This window comes from Lagopus leucura, unplaced genomic scaffold (genome assembly GCF_019238085.1).
Source record: "Lagopus leucura isolate 7727_CA_CO unplaced genomic scaffold, USGS_WTPT01 Super-Scaffold_100002, whole genome shotgun sequence".
Taxonomy (NCBI): domain Eukaryota; kingdom Metazoa; phylum Chordata; class Aves; order Galliformes; family Phasianidae; genus Lagopus; species Lagopus leucura.
The window spans coordinates 50,349,791-50,376,832 of record NW_024962263.1 but is presented as its reverse complement, the minus strand read 5'-3'; the positions used below and the strand labels follow the sequence as shown (position 1 = coordinate 50,376,832).

At 43.7% G+C, this 27,042-nt stretch overlaps 2 protein-coding genes across 5 annotated transcripts in view; one reads left to right on the top strand and one right to left on the bottom strand.

Annotated features, from left to right (window-relative positions):
• The window catches only part of LOC122179260 (ethanolaminephosphotransferase 1-like), a 48,203-nt gene extending 34,031 nt beyond the window's left edge, over window positions 1-14,172 (top strand). The window contains exons 7-10 of the mRNA XM_042870023.1: window positions 5,386-5,434; window positions 7,404-7,584; window positions 10,882-11,064; window positions 12,037-14,172. Of these exons, the coding sequence (XP_042725957.1) occupies window positions 5,386-5,434; window positions 7,404-7,584; window positions 10,882-11,064; window positions 12,037-12,102 (479 nt within the window). The 3' untranslated portion in view covers window positions 12,103-14,172. The remainder of the gene's footprint in view (window positions 1-5,385; window positions 5,435-7,403; window positions 7,585-10,881; window positions 11,065-12,036) is intronic.
• Window positions 14,173-16,320: 2,148 nt separating this feature from the next.
• MAPRE2 (microtubule associated protein RP/EB family member 2) overlaps window positions 16,321-27,042 on the bottom strand; it is an 88,686-nt gene continuing 77,964 nt past the window's right edge. For all 4 annotated transcript variants that reach the window (XM_042869072.1, XM_042869070.1, XM_042869071.1 and 1 more), the window contains 2 exons: window positions 24,511-24,669; window positions 16,321-18,429 (listed from right to left, as the gene is read on the bottom strand). In XM_042869072.1, coding sequence (XP_042725006.1) covers window positions 18,358-18,429; window positions 24,511-24,669 — 231 coding nt within the window. In that variant the 3' untranslated portion in view covers window positions 16,321-18,357. The remainder of the gene's footprint in view (window positions 18,430-24,510; window positions 24,670-27,042) is intronic.

Here is a 27,042-nt window from a genome sequence, read left to right as displayed (position 1 = left end):
ATTTTTCTTTCTTACATACATTAATTGTGTATTTTTTTCTGCTTCATGCCAATAAGTCATTCTCCACTGATTTTCTATAGTTCCCATTGCAAAGTAGCTGATTGTTCTGCCTCACTGTTGGACAATTAAGTGATTAAACGCTCAGTTAAATGTTTTCTAAATGCTATCACTCCTACAGGCCCTGACTAGCCTTGTCTAAAAAGTGTAGTTAACATGAGTTTGCTTCTACTGCTCTGTCACCAATTTACCATCTATTAAGGCATTGCTGTGACAGATTGTACAAGGCTTTATAAGAAAAGGGTGTGAAATACTCATTTGTCACTCCAGGTCTACATAAAACACACTGAAGTTCGTGTATAGAATAACCCATCCAAGATAGCCACAATAACCCAGAAAACAAGATCTCTGAGTGTTGCTGGCAGAATTACACCCTGAAACTCTGGGGTGAACCCTGAACCTCCAATCAGTGGTGTTGATCAAGATTCCATGATGGTGACGGTGACAATGATGTGGTTTCATTTCACAGTCAGTGAGAGCCCCAAAAGGGAAGTCACACAAGGGAACTCACCTGGCAGGGACCATCTGGTGGCCAGCCTTGAGTTTTCGACTAAGGGCACTGCTCCTCAGGTGCTTGATTCTTGCTGTATGCTGAAAAAGAAACTTGAACATCCATGCTTTTAAACAAGACTACATCAAAGCAGCAACTGCATCTATAACCTAATTTCTCAGCCTATACTAAAGCCCTCCAAATGCTAATTGTTACCTTGCAGCTCAGTTCAAAGAGATTAATGCACTGTGTTCTTAGACTTTGAAAATAAGCTATAAAATCAGAAAGCATGACAAATGCATCCCTTTACTGCTTTATACTCAGTGTCTTAGATTCTAAACATCGCAAACTTACATCAGCTTTTTGCATGAATGCAGTACTCCTGTTTACACAGTACTCTTAATCATGTCAAATTCTTTGAGAGTGTGGAGGTGTGTCCAGGTTTATTTTTCATCTGTCCTTAAATTACTTAATACATTCTGAATGTATGGGTGCAATTCAGTCTGAAAATTATAAGTTTAAGAGTTTTCTTCACTTACTCAGTGGTTATAAGATTGCAATTTTATGTAACACTAAAATGCAATTTTGTAGTAGACTGGACAACTGAACATGCAGTAATCTGTGTGCACAACCAGTCATGAGTTCTCTTCCCAGCAAATGCGTGGGAGAGCCACACAGTTCCACAAAAGCTGCTGTTCCTGCTGGAAATGCTCCTGAATGTTCACCTTTCAATGAAGCCGGCTTTCAGGCACTGCTCAGCATGCTGAGATATGTTTTATAGATCTGGCTGTTCTAAATGTGGAAGACATTTGGAAAAAAATCATGGAAAAAAAATTGAAGAATTTTTCAAGCTTACATTGAGGCCTAAATATTTTCAATCTTCCTTTTTTTTTTTTTTTTTTTTTTTTTTTTTTCTAGTGGAAAAGGAAGTACTTGCTATCCCATTCTTTTGAAACAAGCATAGTCTATCATGAAGAATAAGCTAATGAAGAATAAGGGAGGAGGGTGATGATATTTAAATTGTAGGTGCAACTTCAGCAGTTAAAGTGTTGGTTTTTACTCAGTAGAGCTTCTGCAGTATGCAAAGGAAAAGGTCTGTGCAGGGCTCTCCACAATTGCTCCAGGAACTCTGTTCTGGGGGAGGACAGGGAATGGTAGGTACCCACCTGAAGCCTTTGTGATGAAATAGGTGCGGAGAAAATAAACAGCTGAGATACCTCTTCCTTTGAAGCAGCGTATTTCATTAAAAATAGTGTCCTAGGCGTTCTGATTGCCTACTTAGAGTTATTTTATTTAGCATTGCTTAAAATCTCTGCAGTCGGATGAATTCAGGAACCTGGTTACCTGAGGCAGGCTAGGTCTTTTCGCTGGTTACTGTAAGAGCATTTTGTAGAGCTGACAGCAGTGCCAGCTGCCAGTTTCTGGACTCATCCTCCCTTTCACTACAACAAGCAAGTCACCCAAGTGGCTGCACAGTGCCATGGTGAGACAAGCCTTGCAGTCTTCATGCCATCAGGAGGTTTTGGGGAATGCTTAAATACGCCTTTGTGTAAGTGAACTTAAATACGTCACTGCCAGTCTGCCATTACTGCCAGGTTAACAGTGGACAAATGTATTGCATTGTCCATCTCTTGCTGTTTGTTTGTTTGTTTGTTTTCTGGTTTTGTTTTTTATTCACTCAGAAGCGTAACACAACTAACACCTTAGCAGTACTGAAACGGAATTTGAAAGAAGCAAATGAAATCTGAAGTTGTCACTAGAACTGATGGGAATTATCTTTTTGCCCTTTGCACACTTATATAACTATGTGTGTGCTTGAGTACATAACTGTCTGCATGCTTATAGATATATAAATCTCCATACGCATCCTTGCTCATGTTTGGAATACAAGATATGCCTTTATTTCTGACATATCTGTAATCCTGAATGCATTGGTATTGGGTTTTGGGTTATTTTTTTGGTAGTTGTTTTTTAATATGGACAAGATAATTCCTGATAAAGAGCTTTGCAAATGCTTATTTCTCTGAAAAGTGAGACGAGATATTGAAAGGCTCAGGACTGAGCATGGGATTGTGCCTAAATCCCAGGATTTGGGCTTGATGCCCAGCGTGACACAAGAATTCCCTGTGTGTATCTGTGCCACCCATCTGTGCTTTGCATTTCTGCCCTCAGAGCAGAGCTGTTTTCTTACCTTTCGGATTCAGGATTTAAATTAGCTGGGGAAGATATTGAAGGTAAAACTGAAAAAATACAACAGCAGTGATATTTTTAACAAGCATCTGGGGGTTGGACTCGACAATCTCTAGAGGTCCCTTCCAAACCCTGCCATTCTGTGAATCCATGAATTGTTTGTAGCGTTAAAAACTTCTAATGCACTAAGCTTGACTTTGTTACGATTTTAAAATAAAATAGGCTATTTAAAAAAAGAAAAAAGAAGAAAGCACCAAGGCCATCCCTTGGGCATTGCAGAGCTGAACCAGCGCCTGAGGGACAGCGTGGTGGTGGCTTTCCAGGCTGCACCTTTTGTTCCCTGGACCAGCAGGGAATGGCAGCAATGCGGAAGCAGTAATTTAGCTCCCAGGCACAAAGGGCTTCTTAATGCCAATTAAAAGACAGACTTAATGAGTACCAAAAGCAGCCCCCTAGCCAGGCCTCCTTAGCTAAAAGACGATGGGGGAGAGCAACGTGTTGTAGGAAATGATGGAATTTTGAAAATCCTGTAAGAAAGAGGGGAACACCCTTTGCCTTCCCTACTGCATCCTCTGCGCTCAGTTTGTTAAAGGAAAGGTGTCTAAAAATACAGAGGAGTGACTGCTGTAACTGTCCCAATCCAAAAGCGACTTTCAGCTATAGCTTGGGGATTGTTTGTGGTCAGCATGTTATTTCTAACTAAAATGGCACTTCATAAAAATAACAAATTGCTGGCAACCATTGGGCTTTGAATTCTATTTCTAGTTGCAGTCTCTATTTCTGTTCCTCTTGGTTGCTTTTCTCCTAACAAATCAAACTTCAGGATTGCAGCAGGAAATTTAGATTTAACCTCAAGAGTCAATGTTTTGTCTCATGTCTGCTCTAATGTGATGCAGATGTTGGAACTGCTGTATGTTACTCAAGCTTTTATTGAACCAGCCCTCCCTGCCTAATAGAAAACATAGATAACTGCAGTGCACATGAAGCACAGATCATTCTGAAGGCACTAAGCTTGCAAACTTTGTAAATACATTTACAAAATACTTGAGCTGTAACTTCAGTTGCACAGCCTTCAGCTGTGTGATACAGAGATTCCTCCATGGCAAAGAAGCAGAGCTTTTCATCTTATCTGTTTTAAGAAGCAACAGGAAGTAAACAAATGAAAATGCAATACCTGAAATGACTTGCAGGCTGGATATTCTTTTTCCAATTCTCTGTTTCTTCTCCTTTAAAAGATAATTGAGAAGACTGCAGAAATAGAATATCTATTGTATCCCTTTTTATTTGTTTTCCAGCAATCCTGGAATCTCTACTATCCCTGCACTTTTAGTTTTCCTTCTCCTGTGTTGCCACTCTGGCCATGCTAAGACTTAGGTATGTCTTTGATGAGGGCTGAATGCTAAACACTGACATTTCGTGAGAGTCCACTATTCTGCACTGACTCTGGTGCTAAGTAATTTGGAATGGTTCTTGTGCTTGTTCCTGCTGCCTTGTAATTTGTAATATTTCTAATAATGAGATGAAAGTGTGTTGTACTGACTGCGCGTGTGAAATTTTAAGGGCAAAGCAAAAAGTTTACAAAATCTGTGTTATTCTTCCCCCTACAAAATATTAATTACACATGCTTTTAGTGCTCCCTTGGTGATCCTCAAGTATTATATTCTAGAAGCCAGGCAGAAATATATATGCTGCTGAGAGCCATCTCCGAGCAACAAACCGACCAGGCAGAGGTACTTGATACAGGAAAACCAAAACCAAAGAGCTCTGAGAAAATGGATATCACAGAGTAAAGAAGGTCATACATGCTCACCTAGTTGTCTGACTACTGCTGCTGCTTTTTAAAAGCACTTGAATGCTCACTTCTTGCTGGAGTCCTTCTCTGCCCCTTGGACGAATGCATTCTGTGTGGGGGTGTTGCACAGGGCACCACGCGGGTCCTCAGCCAGCTCCTGGGTCCTCGGCAGCAGCGAGGCACAGAGACACAGAGTTAACAAAGGCAAATTCCTTGTCCTTTATTGGTTAAAGCTGAGCTCCAGAAAGGTCACAGCTGTATTTAAAAAACAAAACAAAACAAAACAACAACTCATCAAAATGATGGCTATATCATGAAAATTAATTCCCTTACGCCATTGTCTCAGCAAAGCCTCACATTAATTGCATCTCAGCATATTGGACCATAAACCTAGTATTTCCCCACTGATGTGGGCAGCGCTGTTGAAGATTAATTATCCTTACATATTCCATTGGAAAGCTTCTGGTGTCAGATTTGTCTCTCTCTACATGAACAGAGAGCAGCTCACGCAAAATGGGGCCGTGATCTTTCTTAGATCCCGCAGAGGAACCTGCACTGCACACAATTGATTGTACTGACTTGTGGCATCACGTTTTAAAAGTCTTGCAGCTTTTGTCACTCACTGCACAAGAAAATCTGTATCAGCAACTACTTCTAGCAGCTAACACTTGGAAAAATAAGGAAGGTTCTGTTATTGCCTAAAGCCTCTGAATTTCATTTGCGTCCTGTGATGAATACTAGAATACCAAGTCATTTCTACAATGGCTCATTGGCTCTCTTGTCGTATGAGAGACTGTGGGATTGTCAAGCTGGTATGACTGTAAATCAGTACATATCAATCTCTCTTTTCTTCCAGGCTTCAGTTTACTTCTTTCATTTCCACAGACACTATACAACATCCACAGGTAAGTGAATTAACATTAAATAAGTTCTACCCCCCAGCCCCCATTTAATTGTGTATTTAATGGTTTTGTTACATGAGAAATACATGTAGACTTTCAGCCAGCTGTCCTAAGATGGTACAGCAGCTTTTTTTTTTCAGTCCAGCTTTCAGCATCTGACTGGCTTCTTTCCTATGTCTGTAGCCTCTCTAGTTTCCCTTTCACTTGCAGCTCCTCAGGCAGTCTCACACTGTTCCTGGATGGCAAAACAATGAATGCCCTCTGGATATAAACAGTGTGTTTTATTTGCAGCCAAATGTGATTCCCGACTTTTACCCGCTTTAAGCAAAATTATGTAGCTGATCATCTCCACTCCATAAAGAGTTTATTGTCCTTTAGATCCTCCTGTAAAACTCCTCTCTGTATGAAGGCTGCAGATAATTGCCATCAGATATGGGCTAGGCAGGTGGCAAGCTGTGATTACATCTAAGAGTTGGCTTGCTGCACCTAGTGATTTCATACACAGCTCGCTTATACTCCAGTGGCCTATTTTTATTAATGCTGTCTGCCTTCCTCTAGTATTTGCTAGCTCATTTCCCTCACCTGTCACATCGGGTCTCTCAGAACCCACATTTCCTGGAGGAGGGGCTGTCACTCCCTATCTTAAGGAATTAGTGGCAATGAGTATTAGTGTGTTGATTTTGGAGAGACTCTAAGACAGCAATGCAGAGCTCCTAAGAGGCCCTCACCTCATCGCAGTCTGCCCCCAGTGAGGAGTTGCGGGCATGAGGGGCTTTGCATCAGGGAGGGCAAGGAGGAGGAAGGCAGCACTATGTTCTTTCCACTCGTTTCGGGACTTTTGCTTAGTATTTGCCTCCTCATGTCATCATCTGACATAGGCCTTTTGGCAAGTTTTATCATCCCTCTAAGCAGAAGAGCACCCAATTCTAAACATCCAGCTGGAGTTGCTTGAAGGATGCACACACAAGCTATGTGCTGGTGAGGAATTTGTGTTTTCCAGTAATGCTCTTTCTCTCCATCCTGCTGTCTGTTCTCAGTCATTATTTTATCAGAAGACTATTCTTTTTAGGACTGAAGAAAGTATTTATTGGCTTTTTGTCTAGCTGCTTTTATAAACACAGATAGTCAGAGATTTTAAACAGGACACTTCCCAGTACACTTCAAACACAGAATCGCTCATGTGAAAACTGTGTATGAAGAAATAGTTTAATGATAGTGAATTTTAGTACATTAAAGCTCCTACTGCTTTTATAACCTCTCAGCGTGTTCTGCCTGAGAATGCAAGCCAGATGCAAAAGGTACTGATGTTACATTTACCATTTTCCCATCTGACAGAAAATACAGTCCTTCGCTACCTTTATTTAGTACTATCTCTAAAAAGCATCTTAAAACATCCAAGAAGAAAAACAAACAAATAATGCCTCACAGATTTTCCATTACTTTAGTTAGCAAAACCTTCAAAAAAAAAAAAAAAAAAGTACCCCCTACCTTTTGCCATTGCTGTGGAATTGTCCAGCATGTCTCCTCTTAATCCAAGTAACAGCAATACCTGCCAGCCACGTGCTCAGCTGTGTTGTCTCTGTATTGGCTGAAGTCATTTCCTGTCTTATATTAGAAGGTTAATCATCTAAAAATACACGCTTTGAGTTCACAGTAAGTTTGCATGCTGTGCATTTGGTGACACTGGAGCTACTACAGCTCACTGTGTGCAAGCCAAGGGGTCCACTGCCAGACAGTGATGAGAGAGGGGAGCTGACCAGAAGCTGTGTGAATAAAACAGTGCAATTATACTCCATAAATATGTTCCTTTTATATCCTACTCTTTCCCTTTAAAAGCTTAGGTACCTATCAGGTTTGTACAATTAGCTGTGTTGCAAGATGAATTCTTGGGCTGAGTTCAGGCTGGAGTTACTGTGCGGAAATGGAACGGATACATTTTCTTACTCCATAAAATCATTGTATTTATTTGCAGAGCACATTTAAGGAAAACACTGAAGAATGATTCTTTGTATGAAGGACTCCTACCTCTTGTGTCACCTCTGTTGCTCTTCATGCTTCTTACAGTCTGGGTGGTTTTATCTCCAGGCAACATATTAGCAAAGCAGCCAAGATTGTTTTTATGGATGGTTGGGGTTGCTTTCTCAAATGTTATTGTAAGTATGTTTGTGGTGATGGTATTATTTAGAGACAGATTTGTGTCAGCAAGACTTCTATTTTTATGTGAATAAACAGAAGGAGCAGAAACTGTAGTTAAAATTCAGCAGAATCGCCCACACTACTCCTCTTCCTCTGTGCTACGCTCCTTCTTACAAAAACACATCCCAGCAGTTGGCTGGGCCGGGGAGCTCACAGTGCTGCAGCATTTATTTTACCGCAGAAGAACATTTTGATGAAGGCTCTTCCCCTGCCCTTCGCCTCAGGGTTTTATGAACAACCCAGAGAGGCTTTAGTTCCAGAAACGTAGCAGCTATGCACTGGCACATCCAGAATCAAAGTACAGTAAAGCTGAATGCAGGCTCAGATTTACCAGCAAGAGTAGGGGTTGTCTGCAGCCTTTCCCTGCTGTTCTGCCTGTTAGCGTGTGCCACACACAGGTCAGATGGTCCTGCATCTCCTTTTCACTGCTCAGAATAAGGCTGTGCTGCAGACAGCAGCTTTTAGGGAAAGACACGAAGTGATGCAGGAGCACAGGGATGGGTCTGCACCCAAGGACTTCCTTCCTCAAGCCACATCAACACTGTTTCCAGTTTCCCCCTTTTAGTGACCATGAGGCAACATAAACCATGAATGTGACCGGGAGCACCTCCGCTATGAAGACAGGCTGAGGGAGCTGGGCTCGTTCAGCCTGGAGAAGAGAAGGCTGCGGGGTGACCTCACTGCAGCCTTCCAGTACCTAAAGGGAGCCTACAAACAGGAGGGGAATCAACTCTTTGAAAGGGTTGATAACAGCAGGACAAGGGGAAATGGTTTTAAGTTGAGGGAGGGGAGATTTAGGTTGGATATCAGAGAGAAGCCCTTTACAGAGAGAGTGGTGAGGTGCTGGGACAGGCTGCCCAGAGAGGCTGTGGATGCCCTGTTCCTGGAGGTGTTCAATGCCACATTGGATGGGGCCCTGGGCAGCCTGGTCTGGTATTACATGGGGAGGTTGGTAGCCCTGCCTGTAGCGGGGGGTTGGAGATTCATGATCCTTGAGGCCATTCTGTGATTCTGTGATAAACCATAGCAAAGTAATAGTGTGGGCAGCCAGGCACAGTCAGTAGTGGGGCCATGGCAGGAAACACAGGGCTGAAGCCTCATGCTTCTCTTCCTTCCTGGAGAGCAGTAGCCAAGAGAAAGGTATTTCTCTAGCTAGCACTAAAATATCCTAAAGCATTGCACTGGTTGACTTGTTAGGAAGGCAATCTGCAATAGCATGTCTGAGCAACACTGCATTCCATTTAAAATAGTGGAAGTCTTGAAGTGCCTTGTGTTGGGAGAGAGAGCTTTGAGAATACAGGAATTTTCAAAAGGAAAGCAGCACTCTTTTAGGAACTGTATCAAGGCATGGGAAAAAATCTTAACTGTGCTCCTTGATAAATGCCTTTTACAAATGTGCATTCCTGAAGGTCACAGACAACTCCATTGCAAGGAGTCAGTCCCATAGAAGTCACAGAATCACAGAATCACAAGGGTTGGAAGCAGTAGCTTCAGCATAGACTGCCGTTTACAAGGCACTGAGTGCAGCGCGCTGAATGCGAGGCCTTGTTTTCCTTGAACCAAGGCATCTGCTGCGGTACGAGAGGAATTAAAAATGTATGCATGTTAGTTGAAACGTATAACATTTAAAAAGTGGGCATAAAAAATGTATGTGTATTAGTTGTAATCTTTAACATTCAAAAGCGAAAGCTGGGCCCCCGTTTCCTCTCACCTCCCCCGGCCCCTCGCTCCCTGCAGCAGGGATGGTTGTCATGGCAACGCGCATCTTCCTCCAGCCTGACAGGCCGACTTGTCCTTGTCTGCTCTGCACATGCCTGTGTGATGGCCTCCCCCAAGACGGCAGGTGAAAGGCATCCAGCCCATCCTGAGAGATGGGGCATTCCCTGCATTTTTGGCTAAACAGAGGCAGAAGGGCCTGGAAAGGAAAGCGACTGGCCTGGCAGAGAGGTGAGAGAAGTTCTGCAACCCTGCTTGGCACTAAGCTTGCACTGCTCCAAATACTCACTGTAAATCTTTATGAAGGATTGAGTAATGTACTTAACAAGGTGTAATAATGATTTAAAACAGTGTGAAATCCAACCTTGGGACAGGTGCAATTATTCAGTCAGGAACTATAGCCTATATTCATGAATTGGAGAGATTGCTTTAGCAACGTCTGGAGCGGTTCCTAAAAGGCTTATAGAATTGGTGCTACTTGAAACATTCATCATCCATACTGATAATTCACTGTAAGCAAATACGTTTACAATACGTACAGACACACATTGCATTATTGAAAGGTTTTCATTTTTGGACATTCTTCATGCCATTATTTTTTCCCTATCGTTAGATTTCATTCAGACTGCTACTGCTGCTCTTATGGGATTTCAAGCACTGCACAGGGAAAGGTTTTTTATTTTTTTCAGTGTTTTCAGGATGCATAACATCTGTTTTTAACGATATTCAAATTCTGAATGAAGCTTAAATGGATAAAACTTTCCTAAAATTCAAAAGGGAATGTTGTACTTGAGACAAAAAATCCTAAGGAGGCTCAAACAGATAAAAACACTTGAGTATTTGACTGTATAAATGTGATCTTGATCTCATGACCGTTCAAGGTCTCAGTAAAATGAAGCTAACTGCTTTCAGCTGAATGTATCCATTTTTTCTGCCATTCTGGGTGGGATCCCTTTCCTAAGGCCCCAGCTCCATCCCAGAGAGAGCCCATTGCCATAACTGAGACAGGGAAGCGATGCTGCTCAGGGGGTTGATGTGGTACAGGAAGGAGTGCTAGAACAGAAAAACAGCATTCAGAAGAGGCCTATTACTTCCTCTCCCTTACGCACAGCAAACCAGAATACATCTCTCCGTGCCATGTGCCATGTGATTAGAATACCATTGTGCTCTCCCAGTGATTAAGTGGTGGCAATTTGATTTGGGATTACAACTTTATGAGGCTGTGTGAAAGCACAGAGTGTCAAACAAACTCCCCTTTTGCGAAAGCAGGCTTCAGCTCATAAAGTGTAGCATGTCAAAACATTGCCTCCTTGAAAGAAGTGTATATTTTAAATTACCTGTAATAAAGTCCTTAAAGAACCACAGACAACAAGGCACAAAGGCTGTCGATAGCAGTTTCCTTTGCAGAAACAGGCTCCATTTTGACGTCTAGCCTATTTTTCCCCATCGAAAGCAACCTGAAGAAAAAATGGATGAAGGCTGTTAGGAGCGAGCCGGCTGCCCCAGCACTTCTCACCCATCTGCCTTTCTTCCCACAGTGCAAAGTCATCATCTGCCAGATGAGCAGCACACAGCCGGAGCTGCTGCACTGGTTCCTGTTTCCCTTGGCACTGGTGGTCTACGCAGCCATCTCAGGGCTGCTGGGTCAGGCAGAGGAAGCTGTGCTGGGTGCATTCACAGCGCTGCTCACAGCTGCACACGTGCACTACGGCATCTGTGTGGTAAGGGGCTGGGGGGAGCTGTGTGCTCGGCGTGGGTGAGGGGCTTCTGGAGGGGGCTTGTGTGTTGTCTGGGTGGGGTGCTGTCCTGGAGTCCGAGCGTTAAGCTATGGCTTCCTCACGTGTTGCATGTAGCTCATCAATGGGGCGTGGATGCCCTCTCACCTTCGCTCTTTCTCCTCCTGAGGTTACTTGAGTGAAAAAAGCAGGAAGGTAAAGGGGGAGGTAAGATGTGTCACATTCTTACAGTAAGGCGGTCAACTTTGCTTTGAATCCACAAGCAAAACAGCTGCTTGAATTTCTCATTTTTTCACAGCCTTCTATTAGCACCTCTTAAGCTGGAGACCCAAATGGTTTTCCAGTTAATTCAGTCTTCCCAGCACATTTCTGTGTCTGCTAGATATCAATTTTGTCATTTAATGGCATCTGAATTACTGCTGTAACTCATTTTTTCTCAGTTAATGCCCTTTTTTTTTCCTAAATAGCATTGTCAAATAATCCTTAGCAAAGTGTCTTAATGGGGGTTCACATCCACATCCAGATAAGACATCTTACATGGCAAAGACCTAATTTAAAAGGGATTTGCTCAGCATTCTTTTATTTAAGACATGCTGTTGGGACACCAGGATTTTTCCTCCTGGCTATGAAAGAGGCCCTGTTACCAGCAGATATTGTCACTGTAGCAGACTTTATCCAAGCACCAATGTGGGATACTCTGTGAGGAGCAGAATGCGGTTAACTGGTCAAAATCCACCACTGAATGGTCGGGTCCAGCTCTGCCATGATGTATGCCAGCTGGGACTCTGATCTGTAGCAATTTAACTTCCCACAGCCCTCTTGCTCAAACACCTGAGGGTCCCCAAGCACCCGCAGGGCTCCAGAAACACCAGGGTTGAGTGCTTCCCACTGTGACCATGAGAGGAGAGGTGCTGAACTGCAGAGCATGTGCTGAGCTGATCTTTGGTTTGTCTTTAGGGGAGGCAGCTGAGCGAACACTTCAACATTTACATCTTTTCCCTGAAGAAACGTGTCCAAGAGTGAACACCTGCGCTGTGATCGGACTGTGACACTTCACATAAGATTTCCAGCTTTTTGATGTGATCAGTAGTGCAATGAATCTGATTAGAGCAACCAAAGAACAGAATAGCCCAGATACTCGAACTGCTTGACAACAATGCTTCATCTCAAAGGAAAATTCCTGGCCTGCAGAGGCATTTACCAGGTTGTTCTGCTGCCAGTATTTACTCTCTTCACTAATGCCGTATCTCTACTGTGAAGCACTGGTCTTCCTCCTCCTTGCCCCTGTGCCCCAAGCCCTGGGTACAGCCATGCTGGGTCATGTGGGACCCACCATGTTTTGTAACTCTGCCTGCTCTGTCCACCAGTGGGACCCCACAGTGCAGACCCACCCAGTGCATCCTTCCCACTCAGACATCTGTGCCTGCTGCCGTTCCCATATCTGTTTCCTCACAACTCATTTCTTCCATGCAGCCTCCTGAAGGGCTTACGTACACCCAGGCTTTTCTTCACCTTATCTGAATGCATGAAGAGAATGAGATCAGAAAGTTATGGGCACACCACCTCTTCCTCCTCTCCAGCACTAGGGTGAGCCTCAGCTGACCCGCATCTGTCAAAAACATGGGCTCCATACCCAAGGAACTTGCCTTTATGCTTCTGTTCTATGCAGAAACCAGTGCGCTCTTGGTACTGCAGTAGCAGCAAACGGCGTGCCCTACAGAAGTAACCAGCTGAGGATAAATGTAGTCAGCAAAGATGCTCATATTTCACTGCCTGACGGGTGCTTGCTGATAGGCCGACTCAGCATGCAGCATTCAAAACAAGCAATGAAAAATGAGCCATGTTCCAAGCATTTTTAAGCCCCATCTCTCGATGCAAAATGCTAAGCAACTGATTATTTGCTTCTGTTCTTGATCCGAATTCTTGTGGTTTTAGATGATGGAAAGAACAACAAACAAGACAAGAATTGAGAAGAGTTTTTTTGCTTTTTAGTATCACCATTTGCATGCAGATGTAAACTGCTCACTTCATCCATAGTCTGCAGGGGTTTTCTGTGTGCCTTGGAGGAAGGTGCAGGAATCTGAGTTGCATTTCTTTGCCCTCGCCAAAGGACCCTGTGGCCTTGCAGCTCTAACCAAACTACCTGCCCACTTGCCCCAAGGGGAGCACTTTATTACATCTCTTGCACAGACACGGGTGACTGATCAGCACGTGTGTCCAACAGGGAACTCTCAGCCACCAGAAGCAGGGCAGAAGTTAGCGAGTCGCTGAACATTAGATTCATCATAACCTGCGCACTGGGGATGAGCCTGCAGTTGCCTTTCCCCCTTCACAAAGCAGGGGGGGAGGCTGATCATCAGCAAGTGAGGAGCAGCAGCTTCCAGCCTCCCTCCCTGCTACAGGCTGTCCCATTCCTGCCCTGGGAGCATGAGGCTCCACAGAACTGCTCCCCAGGTGCCCGAGGTCTCTCTCAGAGCCAAGCTGATGGCTGCTTAATGAAGGATGCTGCTAACAGTCCTGCGCATGCTGTGTTTGAAGGGGAACTACGAGCCTGAGGCAGGTGTGCACCCAGCGATCTCATTGATTCAGATTTGAGATTCATCATTGTATAAGTCTCACCTATTTCAATATTTTTAACACATCCATCAAAAATGTCTGGAGGAAGACCTGACAAGAAAAGAACGTGAATACAGAACCCAAAAATATGCCTGGGCTGAAAGTGATAGGACTGGAGAACTCTGTGGACAGGCTTTCGTTTTCCTTCTATCTTGCACTTAAATTGTAAAATAACTGGAAATAATGGTCACAGAATTGACACAATTGGATGCACTGGAGTATTTTGAAATATAATTGATGAAATTATAAAACTTGAACTGTCACAGCTGCCTGCACTTGTCTCATTCTGAAGTATAACATCAATTTAAAAGGAAATTGAGCACTTTTTTCCTTTTTAAAGTAATTTGTCACTACAGTCTATGTGAAGACAAGTATAAGCAGAGATAATGCAATGCACAGTGTACATAGTGAATTGTTAACCGTCAGAGATGGTAACCAGTACAACGAGAATAAAAATGCTCTGTTCATACAGCAGTATGGTCCCAGATTTATTTCTGCCATGTCAGGTAATGGCATGAGGATGACCAGAGTCTAGTTGAAGAACAATGCAATTGTCTAAAAGTTTTCAGCTATTTGAACTGGAAAACACATTACCTCCTTTTTGTGCTGTTGCACATTGGAACAGGCCCAAAGACACACATATCCCCCGTGGGCTATGAAAGGTGATTTCACTGGCTCTGCTCCACAGGCTGGAGTGCCGAGCTCCCCTCTGCCAGAATCCTCCCAAAGTGGGGCTGGGCAGAGGATCAGCCCCAGCCTGGTTGTATCTGGAGGGCTCAGTCTGACCCTATGGTGGTGGCACGCACCCAGGTGGCTTCAACCCACAGCACAGAGATGTCCACCCCCAGCTCACACCCCTGCAAGTCAGCAGAACCGCTGCAGCACCACTGCATGCGCTGCCAAAGCTCAGTCCTGAGAACTGCAATAAAGTTTTCCCCTCTTCTTCACAAGTGGTCTTGCAATCTAAACAAGGCGGCTTTTAGGTATGGTGCAGCAGATTCATCCCTGAATACTTGAAGTGCACGGGGTGCTTCGGTGCCTTTGCTGTACAGAATCATTGCCTTCCACAGAATCATGGAGGTTGGACAAATCCTCTAAGACCACCTGGATTAACCACCAGCCCACCCCCACCATGCCCACTAACCACGTCCCTCAGTGCCACATCCACATGGTTCATGATCATCTCCAGGGATGGTGACTGCACCACCTCTCTGGAGAGCCTGAGCCACTGCCTCGCTGCTCTGAGAATAAATTCCTCCAGATATCCAACCAGAACGTCCTCTAGCACAACTTAAGGCCATCACCTCTCATCCTATCACTAGTTACCCCCACCTCTCCTTTAAGGTCATTGCAGAGATCAATAAGGTCTCCCCTGAGCCTCCTCTTCTACAGACTGCACAATCCCACTCCCTCTCAGCTGCTCCCCATCAGACTTGTGCTCCAGATCCATCACAGCTTCGCTGCCCTTCTCTGGATACACTCCAGGGCCTCGATGTCTTTCTTGTAGTGAGAGGCCCAAAACTGAACACAGTTCTCATGGTGCAGCCTCACCAGTACCCCACTCTTGCATCCCTCAAGTTTTGCTTTTGCTGCATTAAAACAAAGTAATGTTACATGAGATTAAATACGCAAAAGTTGGAAATCTGGCATAAAAAAGAGTGCTGTTTACATGTACATAGGTATACACATGTATGTGCATGCATAGATACTATTTGCACACACAGAATAAGTGAAGTTAATTTTTTAAAGCAGCTCTTTTCCCTCCTGCCCCCATGTGCAGTCAGTCATGAAGCAAGTAAATGTTTTGAAAAAGAGAAAAGGATTATTTTAGCCTCTAGAACTGGACAGATTTTAACATATATTTTTTTTATTAAATATGTAAAAAGATAAACGCAAGTCAAGTTATTCACATATTCAGACAAAAATCTACTCTACCATGCGACAGTTTGTGGATAATGTGAAATGCCCGATACATCTGAATAAGACTTTTAAAATCTATTATGTCATTACTTATCTATTTATAATTAACAATACATATGTTTACATTCCTTTCAGTTTACATTTAATATATAACCGAAGCTTTACGGTGTGCTATTTAGTAAAGGTCATTACAGACGCCTATTAAAACCATAACAGATTGATGGGTTACTCACGGGGTGGCAGGAGGAAGACTCTCTCCTGCTCAGAGCATGGCTCTCCACTCAGCACAGCGGCTTCCAGCGCCAAGCAGGTGCAGCCCTGCCACGGCTGCCTGCCTCCTTCACTTCCCCAGACACGGCAGTGGGAGCCCCGTGCTCCTCAGGCCCAAAAAAGCAGAGATGGAACCCGCCTGACACAAACCTTGGCTTGCTGTCGCTGTTGTTCTTTATATGTGCCCCAAAGAGAGAGAAGTCAGCAGCCTGGATGTGAGACCAGGAGCTCAGCAACCCAACTGCCTTGGGTTGGGTACCTTCAGAAGGAAGTCTTGGAGCGCTCCCCGTGCCCCGCTCTACCGCTAGCAGGATGAACCGTGGCCATCAGAGACCAGGGCTGGCAAAACCAAATTGATGCCTGGTCCCAAACTGCGTGCCCCCCATCCAAAATCCCCTCCGGGTTAAAGGACAACCGCTCCTCAGTTCAACAGCGTTATGAAGAACTACTGTTTATTACAATGACAATTGTAATAAGTACATATGTTCTAATAAACACAAATACAATGAAAATGACAATTCCCCCATCTGTGGTGATTCCCAGAAATAATTCCTTTGGAAAATATGCATTCTTATACATCAGATCTTACTTGTACCCAATCAAAATCAGGAAGGGAAGCACTGCCCTGTTGTTGGTTGCAGCACTTTTGGTGTCACCGGGCTGGTGCTGGAGGCACAGCCAGGAAACCCTCAATGCGGATGGTCCAAAACTCTTCTGCGGGGCAGGGGGAGTGATCAAGGGAACTGAAATACCTGTTCTAATGTCTAGCAGTATTCTATATATTGCCTGCGGCGCAGCACAACAGCAGTGTTGTCACATTTCACTCAGAGCCACTTAGCTGCAAAAGATTTCTTGGGAATAGAAAGCCGCATGCGAGTGTGTGTATGTCTGTGTGTGTGTGTGTGTGTGTATGTCTGTGTCTGTGTGTCTGTGTGTGTTGGGGGGCTGATTCATTAAAACCCTTTCTGTGGAAGCATCAGCTGGGAACCTGAGCTTGAGGTTAGGTTAGCTTTAGACCTAAGGTGATTCTGCTGTTCTATGGGCTTTTGAACTTTTCAATGACTGCAGACTGAGCTGGGACTCCCAAGTACCTGCTTAACTAGAGGAACAATTTAGAATTCAGAAAATTAAGTGAGAGGCCAAGAATACCAAGCATAAAATATTCAGAGCAACCAGAATGCACAGTTCCACAATAAAAACAAGGAATGCTTTGTACACTTCAAGGTATTTCTGTTGATAAAATACCATCCTTTAGAACAGGGTAGCAGAGACCGCTCTGGAAGGGAGCACTCTCACCCCAGGCACCTCCAGGTTTGATGCATTTGTGCAGCATGCTGGCTTCACTGGAGGACTCAGCCAAGTGCGGTGCCCTTGGCCAGTTGGATGGGCACACCACCTCAAGGAGGACTCCTTGACTCCTCTTCGTGCTTCAGAAGCAGCCTCGGCACCCACAAGGTACTCATCACCACTTCTAGGGGGTTGGGAGGTTTTCAGGGCTGGTTCTGTGGTTGGTTTCCTCATCCATGCTTGTGTCGGGGCAGCAGAGTGGAAGGAAATGGTTGCCCTACTTTGTCCTCTTCTGAGGGTGCGGAGCCAAGTGTGATGGCAGAGATGGTGTCCTGCAGCTACACTTGTGTCAAGGAGATTTCTGCACCTCCATCTGCACTGTGCCCTGTGGAGGTGGAGCTGCAGCTGCAGGCTGGGACAGAGTTCCTCAGGAAGGAAGAAAAGCTAGGAAATGTCTATTGACTAGTCAAGAAACTGGGAGGGTTTTGAAGAACTTAAGTGGATGTCTGTCCTCCAGAATTAAGCCAAAAAACATACCATGCAGCTTTCTAACACAAGGTTTTAGATCTCTCCTAGTGAAACAGATGCCTTGCCTCCCATTTGGTAAAGGCAGGAAAGGAACAAACGTGAGCAACACGAGCATTTTCCTCCACAACACATCTCATCGTTATGGCTTGAACATGACTTCCACTGTATCCCTTTATTCCAATTGTTTGACCAAATTTATGCCTCAGGGCAGACGTACAAGAAAATGCCAAAGCACCACAAAAGTGAGAGACACAGCTAGTGGTACGGTACTTCTTGCCACACAAAATGCCAATATAAATATGTTAGAACAAGTTACAAGTGTATCATACTTAAGACAAAAAGAAAAAAAAATAAATATATATATTTTCTTAAAGAGCAGAACAAATCTCAAGCAGCCAAGTGGTAAAATTGCAGTGATGTACAGTAGGTGATGTAGCCCTACAGCCTCTCGGGAGGATACACTGAAAGAAGACTTCTGCAAACGCATCTTGGCAAAGTATGGGTACAGAATGCAGTGGTTGGCTGGCACTCACTATGGTACATAAATGTTAATGGCAGACTGGGAGTGAACTGATTTCAAGTTTGAGGCCACACATGTTCCATTCTCCAGAAGAAAGTTCTCACACAAAATGAAAATTGTCAGAGACGCTGCGTGAATCAGTACTCCTCCTGCTGCTGGGGCTGTTCGTGGACCTGCTCTTCGCCTTCATGCTCCTCTGTGTGGCTCTCCTGTGGGCAGAAAAACACCCCAAAACATCCTTCAGCAGAAAGCATGTCATCATCTCCTCCCCCCCTGAGTTCAACTAGCCTCAAGCTCAACTTTAATTTTCCTTCCAATGAGCAGACAGCAGTAGCTGACAATTGCAAGATTGCCCCCAATTTGCTTCAATACCCTTGAACTGGTTCCATCTCTTCTCCCTGCCTGCACCCAGCTTTTCTATTTGTCCTTTCACGAGGCTGTATCTGTACAATTGCTTAAAAGCAAACGACACGCTTGATATATTAACATTAAACTAAATTAAGACACAGAACTGACATAAATGCTAACTCCCAGGTAACATAAAGCTGAGCCATGGTACAAATGAAACTTTCCATAGCTCTTTTGCACTACTTTCTATTTAATTGGTCTTAAATACATTCTGTTTGCTGAAATCTGTTGCTGCAGCCTATGGAGTGTGAGTAGTGGCACAAAACTCAAGTGGAGTTAAAAAAAAAAAAGTTGATGGAGTAATCAGGTAAGTCCATGTTGGCTTGTTTTCTTGACTGTTCATTGTTTCTCTAGCACTTAAGGTCCTGCACATCAACATAAAGACAGACAGAACTGTTGCCTCAGAAATACAGCGTCTCATGATATTACAATAAAATGCATTTCCTTTGTTTTTAACCAGTGTATGTGCAGCACTGATAGATCCCCAGAAAAATGTCAGTTCTCAGCACTATGGTGTTATCTGCTCCAGCAAGGCAACACCATAAATAAGTGGGTCACGAGGGGCTCCATGTACCATAGCTTCCCAGTGTCCTCCCATTTTGTCTCCCCAAGGATTTCTGAACCTGCCTGCTACAGTTCTCACACAATCTTCACTCCAGGCTCTTATCACAAAAACAGACAAGACACTTCTGCTATCGTTTGCTTTATAAATTAAATCCAGCCTCATTTTTTAGATCAAACATCACTTTCCCAAAGCAATATGTCTATGTCAGTATAGACCAGAGTCCAAAGGCTACTGAAAACATAATTTTTAATATTATGCAGAAAATATAGCCAAAGATTTTCTTATTATGAATGCATTTTCTTTGAAAGGAATTTCAAAGTCTGGCATTCATTGACTTCCAGAAGCTACTGCTATAGGCAGGCGATGTTTGACAAACAGCTCCCTCTTGCAAATGACCATTATACCTACTATCTTCTAGAGCTGTGCCGCTCAATCCCTGATCTGAGAGACTAAGAGGAATGCTGAATCTCCACTGCTGAGGGTGCAGGTTTTACACAAATTCCAATTTACAGCCAGACCTGTTATCTTGAGTTGACCTAGATGTTCCAGCACTCAGAAAGGCAGGCTGCTGCTTACAGCGCTGCCTCTGCACTCCCCTAAAGCTTCTCCTGGGTGGATTTTCATCTTTCCACAGCGCTGTTCACTGAGCAGATCTGACACATGTACTCCCTGTCTTGCACTGGCAGAGCTCAGCTGAAGACAGTTTCTAAGGACAGTGCTGCTCCAGAACCCTGAGCTGCCATTCAAAATGTACCACAGCCAACACGATACCTCTGCAGAACTTGCCCGGCGCCTGGTGCTTCTCATTAGAAGCAAGAGGTTTGGACAACAGACTGTAAGAGATTGATATTGTTAAGGTCTACAAACTGAGGCCAAAACTGAAAGGAAAGAGAGGCCCCGTGTGAATCTTCCCGGAACAGTTCAAAGTAGCTTATGCAACAAGAAAGTACTTCCCTTCCGGCAGCAAAATATGTCTGTTTTTAAAAGAACAGGTGAATAAGGTCTCCAACATCTGCTGATAGAAATGCAGAAAAACACTGAAATATTCACCTGTTTACTAAATGCAGAAACAGCCACATTTCAATCGGAAGCGAGCTTTCTACCACTCAGGTGCTATTTTGAGGTAGATGTCCAATAGATGCCAGATATGTTCGATATGTTAGATGGTAGATGTTGATCAGTACAATTGCACTTTAGTGTCTTACGGCCCCCCTGGGGGGAACAACGCCCTTATTACATGTGGTACCTCAAGTCAGAACGCCTTCATGCATAGCATCTAAGAACCACATCCTCTCCAATGGGTTGGAAGAGTGCAAGGCTTCTGGAGCATGGGAGCTTTGTGGGCAGAAGCTGACAGCTGTGGGAACATGATCCTGCATTACAGGGTAAGAAAGCTGAGGCCTGGTTAACCCTAAAGCTATGGGCTGCTCTGTTATGTACATCTTCAATAGGCTCCACATACACAGCTCTTATGAGACACCAAATAGAAAGCATATTCAGGCAGGTGTTACAGGTCATCTATGTGCTCTCCTTCCATGCAGAACTGGCACAGTCACTAGCCATAGGAAACGGCTTGGGAACGTACTCCACAGCTCTGAAGGAGAGCGGTGGCTCCTCTCTTTCCAGGGTTACCTTTGATGGAAATGGTAAATCCTACGTGATCACCACAGAAGTTCTGAGAATTGGACACGTGCTTTTCAGTATGCACAGCTTGTATAAATACATGAAATGGGAAAGACAAGAGTCACTATGCACAATTACCTTGGGACTGTGGAATCTCCTTGAATAGCATCCCCTAATAAGGAAAGCAGTGGAAGGTCTATTTAGAGCATTTATTTCTGACTCAGATCACAAGGCCATGGCCATCTCTGCCTCCCGTTACAAAAGATGCTTGCTTTTGACCTCTCAGTTCATGTGCCTTGAACTCTTCAGGTGTGCCCTCAGATGGAGGAGCTGCAGTCGATGAAAACCAGCTGCTACGGGGGTGAGTGCCTTGCCCAAAAGCAGCAATAGCAGACGTACAGCCTGCTGGAGCAGAAAGTCACAAAACCAATGGAATTTTAAGCTACTGGTTTGAAAATGTGAGCTGTGCAACAGACAGACCGAAGAGCAACAACCCACCCAGCTTCTGCATGAACTGAGCCACAACAGCCTATCAAGGAAAGCAAACGCAGCAGTGCGTTCACTTTACACCAAGGCCTATATGGTCTGGCTTTCATAATGACACACAAAGCCTCTCCCAGCTCTTCAGACAGAAGCTGTAAAACCAGACTACCAAATGCTCCACGTACTATCCAAGACCTCCATCTTGTACACAAGTAGTCACAGCACAAATGCTAGAGGCCACTTCCCACCATATCCAAACTTATCCTTTTCAAACACTATTCTTGGTCTATTTTGATTTTTTAAAAAGAATTTTCTTTTTAAACAAAGAAGCAGAAAGACTACAAATCAGCAATCTGTATTTGAAAATTACAAAAGATTACAGACTGATTGGCCAGACCAATGTAAGCGATACTAGCAGTCACAACATCTCTCTCTCACAAGCAAAGATGGACAATGAAGTTAGAACAGAAGCATACCAGGGAGAAGAGGAAGAAACTTTCAAAGACGAGGAGCCCACGTGGATTGATAATTATGCTGTAAAACTCAAAACCCCACACAAATAAAGGGGGAAAAGAGTCTTAAAAGCTTCGTCTTTATTGCGTTAAACAAAAGATTACAAAGACACCTACTTGAAACTATGCAGGGATTTGGAATATCTAAAAAAGTAATGAAAAAAATGTAAGATGAACCTGATAAAAATCCCTTCAGTGCAAAACTACAATAATTAAACTTGTGGAGAATGCTTTTTGTAGGAACTAAACTTTTTATTGCACTCTGAGTTCATCTATAAGGAATTCAGCCTACAATTCCCATGAGGGATCTGTGAGCTACTGGGAGACCTGAGCACTTTAAGTGCTGTCCCAACATCTTTTATCTTTTATGAGGATTAAAATAACCATAACACAAAATACAGAGAGACTTTTCCCTTCAGAATAAGAGCAGTTGGAGTAAAAACCAGGACACGATCACTATAAATACAATAAACGTCTGTCAAATTACAGCTAGGAAGGAACAGTTTGAGATTACTATCAAATGCTTATTGGAGCTACAAACTCTAAGTTAGCCATGATATTCCAGCACAAGGCTCTGGTCAGGTGTGATTTGTATAGTGAGTGTGAGCTGTGTTACCTCACATCCCCTTCCTAAAAGAAAAACATGATGGGCACTGCAGCATTTATAACTGTCAGTGACCCTGGAAAAAAAGCAACAATCCAAGATGATCTACATGAATTTATTAGCAAGAAATCAGAAATGCTGTCATTGTCTATGTGTTGGGAATTGGGGCTATTTCCCATCTGGGGCTTGGGAAATCCAAACTGCTGTTACCAAGGGATTAACTCTCAAAATGCTGTGAGAGAATTTAAACTGGAACAACTTCATTACACAGAAAGAAAAAAACAGAACTGAAAGGCAAAGCAGGCTGGTGAGACATAGCAGAGCACAAGAGCAAGAAGTGTGCATCAGCAAGAAAACAAAATCTTTGGTTCTCAGTGCTAAAGCACGAGGGTGCATTACAGTCCACCTACAATAGTGAGGAGGAGAAATGTACCCCAGAAGAAAAGAAGATGAATCCTCCCACTGAAAGGCAGAAAAAATTGAGTGGGGAATGGCCTCTGCATTCTTCCCTGGGAGATGAGGACTTCTGGAGTGACATCCACGGTCTCCAAGTGGATATGCATTCTAGATATAAGCACAGCTGCTATGTGTAGCTCATGTGCAGGCACTGATGGTGCTTTCAACAGAGAAAGGGTTGGAGGGAGGAAGCAGATGAAGCACCGAGATGTGGGCTGAAGTAGGACATTTTGTAATGTGTTCTGCCAGTAGGGAAAACTGCAGTGAGAAAAGTAACAAATGCATTTCTTGGCTGGGAGTCACTTCCTATTTAAGCCAACTAAGACAGATGTGGCAGGGGTATGGGGAGAGGAGGGACTTTTCTGGCTTTGCTTTATAAATAAATCACTGTTCCTGAATCCAGAAGACATTTTCTCTGACCACTGTATGTGAGTAATTCTTTCAGCCTGTTATCACGAGCCTGGCAAATGTGTCCGATTGTTTACTTCTGTGAAAATAATGCTTTCCTCCTCCTTTGCCTCTCCATCACTCGTCCCACACCACTGAACAAATCCTCTTTCCCCTGTCACCTCTAATCTGAGCGGCGGCCCCTTTGGGTGGCAGCCTTGTGACCCTCTTGCACCCAGCATTCACTGGTTCTCTATTAGTCTGTTTTAGAAAAGCATACGAGTTAGCAGCAGCTTCAGCACTACTTCTGATATAAAATTTTGAGTCGGCTGAATGCAGCAGCTTTCTGGGAACAGATGTAAGAAAGACTACAGTGCCACAGGGCTGGAGAGAGATTAGGCTGATGCTTATGTGCTCTGGAGCCAAAGCTACTGTTCACAGGAGACTGGAGAGGTCAATCGTCAGAGCAGCACATACAGGGATTTAGTTAGCATGAATGGGAGCAGTTCAGCTAAATCTCCATCGAATCATTATCCCTCAGTGTATCTGAGGAATTTAACCAGTATCCTTTACAGCTCCTTGCTTTGTTCAGTGTCTACAGTGTTATGCCTAAAATGCAGTCAGATTCTTGTTTAATCTTGTAGACAATACATTTCTGCAGTTTTGGTAATAGGGGATTACTGCGTTTGCATCCTGAAGAATTTTGCCTATAGCAACAGGATAAAAAATGCTAAGGAGCATTACCTCTGCAGATATAATTATGCACTTGGCAACCTGCACAGTGCCTACTGCAACAGTGCCACATGGAAGAGAGAAAGTTCACAGCCGTACACAGCAATCAGCACCTCTATGAGAATTTCTCTGCTTTTCAGTCTTCAACACCTTAAAGAACACTGAGTGAAAGACTTCATGCAGAAAGGTAGGACCAAAACAGAACTAAGGCTCAGGACCACATGAAATCAATTTACAATTGTGACATACACACTCCCCTTCCAGATTAACTTGTGCTAAAATAGAATACAAAACCTACGCCAAAGCAGCAAAAAGCAAGCTGGCCTCCTGAATCTATCCCCAAGCTGAAAAGTCTGTTGTTTGTAAACGCAAGCTTCCTTTTGGGGGAGGATGCATAGAAAGCCTTGCTCTTACAGCTCTGCTGACCTACATATTGAATATCACTCAACACTGCGCCAATATTTTTTAATGGAATGAGGCTGTCTTATCTCAATAAAATACACATTAAATTTGAACTTACGTGTTCTTCTGAAGCATAGAGGACTTCCATTAGCCGATGGACAAGGTCATTATTCTCTCCCCCGTGTTCTTGGCAGAGAAGTTCAATCTCCCTTAATTTGCCAAAGTAGAAATCCCTTTCCTTCTCCACTCCTTCAAGTGCAAGTTTTAATGAATGTACCTGCACATAAACAGTACGTGATGCATCAGTTGTGAGGCATGCTGCAGACAAAACAACTCAGCCTAAAAGTACACAATTGCACATGCTGACCATCACCTTAAATACATATTTGATTTTATAGCTTAAAGTGAATTCCACTGTTTTTGAAGTGCAACACAACAAAGAATAAACAGCTAATCAGGACACTGTGTCACACCTCCTGGATACATCTTAACCTTGGATCCTTAGAGGTCAGCTTTCTCAGCGCTCTTGCAAATTGAAACCTGAAGTGGCAGCTCAGGAGTCAGCGCTACTTAAAGCACTGCTTCTAGCAAAGCTGCCAGAGACGTCATGTAATGGTAATTAATGAAACATTCAGCACTGGAATTCCATTACTCTGCCCGGATTAATAGAAAACCTACCATATCTCCTTCCCTGAAAACACACAGGTCCAGCAGAAAAGCTCACAAAGGGAAATGGACTAGTTGAGAAGTAAACGGTCTTTCAGCTGCAAGTACTGCCGTGTTGTTTTCTCACCTCTTTGCTGCCTCCTGACCTGCTGAACCACCACAAAATCTGCATCTCAGAACCCCGAGGCTGCTGTGGTGACCAGGTTGCACCATGGATTTTCTGGTCTTGTCCATGTGCTGTCACTATCAACAAATTCTCTTAAATGTCAGTCTTTCCTTGTACACAAGAGTCTTTGGATTATGCTGTTGGTTTTCATTTCACTGCTAAGTCTGCTGCAAATAATTTATGGGTAACCCAGCTATTAAGGATTAGGCTTCATATAAACCAAGACAGATGTCACAATATATTTTTATACATACATATATGTACACACACACACACATATATATATATATTAAAAAGAATAATTTTATGGCAGCAAAGCATGAATTACTATCCAAAGTGGTACAGACGATCAGTGTAACATGTGCAAGTGGCTCTCAAATTTGGAAGACAGCACTGTGTCAACCAATGGAAATAATCAGGGATGAAGCTGCCTACAGTAAACACTCTGACCCCAATCATGTCCAAATTACTGCCAAATTAGCATCCAGATTTTAAGCCCTGCAATTACACAAATGAGTTTTCCAAAGGAAGTATGTTACATAAATTAACTTGCATCAAGATGACATTTGAGTGAACAGATACAGTTTAATAGAAAGTTTCCTGCTGCCAGATCCACTGCAAGCTGATTGATTCCCTTTGCCGGTAAAGAACACCAAGGGAGCTCACGCACTGCTTTGACAGCCCTCTAAATCCTAGCAGTTCATCTTTCCATAACTGCTGAGCTGGCAATGCCTTCTTCTGACCTCTGACTGCACTCCCAGAGGTGTCAGACAGCAGAACAGACCTGCTGCCAGGGCACGATCTCAGAGCATCTCATCCACATACGAATCCATCTCTCAGCAGCCACCTGAGCTTGACACCAAACTCTTCCCTTGGGAGTTTGAATCTATCAGTGATACAGTGACTGGTCACTTTAAAACTAACCATTTAGTCACGGGTAAGTATAGATAGCAAAATAGATCAAAAGTTTACAACAATTTGGTCTATGGATGTGTATCCTACTTAAACGTGGGGTCTTCCTCACATTTAAGATGTCTTGTGGATCTGCAGCAATGTAGCAATGCATTCCTTGAGAGCAGCTCCAGCATCCAGACAGAACAAGAACCTAACTACTGCCAGATCCCCTGCTCTGTGCTGCAAAACCACCAGCCTCTGCTGAAATATCTGCAGCTAACAACACAGGCAGCTTCACCTTCTAAGCTATTTACCATGAAGGCAGTTTCCTGTCTTCATTGCATCACGTACACACCATTTTGAGAAACAGAATCATTAAGGCATAAAAAATACGCACACAGCAAATTATCTGCAACATTCAGTAAATGTTGTTATAACCAAAGCAAATACACTTTCCTTCACTTGCATATCATCTACATGTCTGTGATGCATTACTTTGTACTCCTTCAGACAATTAGCACATCTGCATGCTAGTGTTTCCTTGTATTAAGATGCCAAGAGGCTTATCCTGTAGGAGGAACAGCAGATGTTCACTCCCACGTGCGGTGTCCGGACCAGAAGTACCCCTGCAATCCAGTTAATGTGTGCAAAGCAGTGGCTCTTACTAACTGCTCTTTCCTCTGGTGGTATGAACGCTCATAGGGCTGCATATCCAGGCTGAAGATTAAGCACCTGCTGTAAACACGCAGCCAAGACAGTGCTGTCTTCAGATATTATGTCTATGCTAGTATCCAGTTAACTGTTCTGGGACCACTCTCCATATGTAAAGGTCCCTTTTCTGTACATAATGTAATGTTCCTGGTCTGTGTTTTCTCCTCAGCTGCACTCAGAAACCCTTTGGGGGAGTGCTAGTTGGCGCAGACC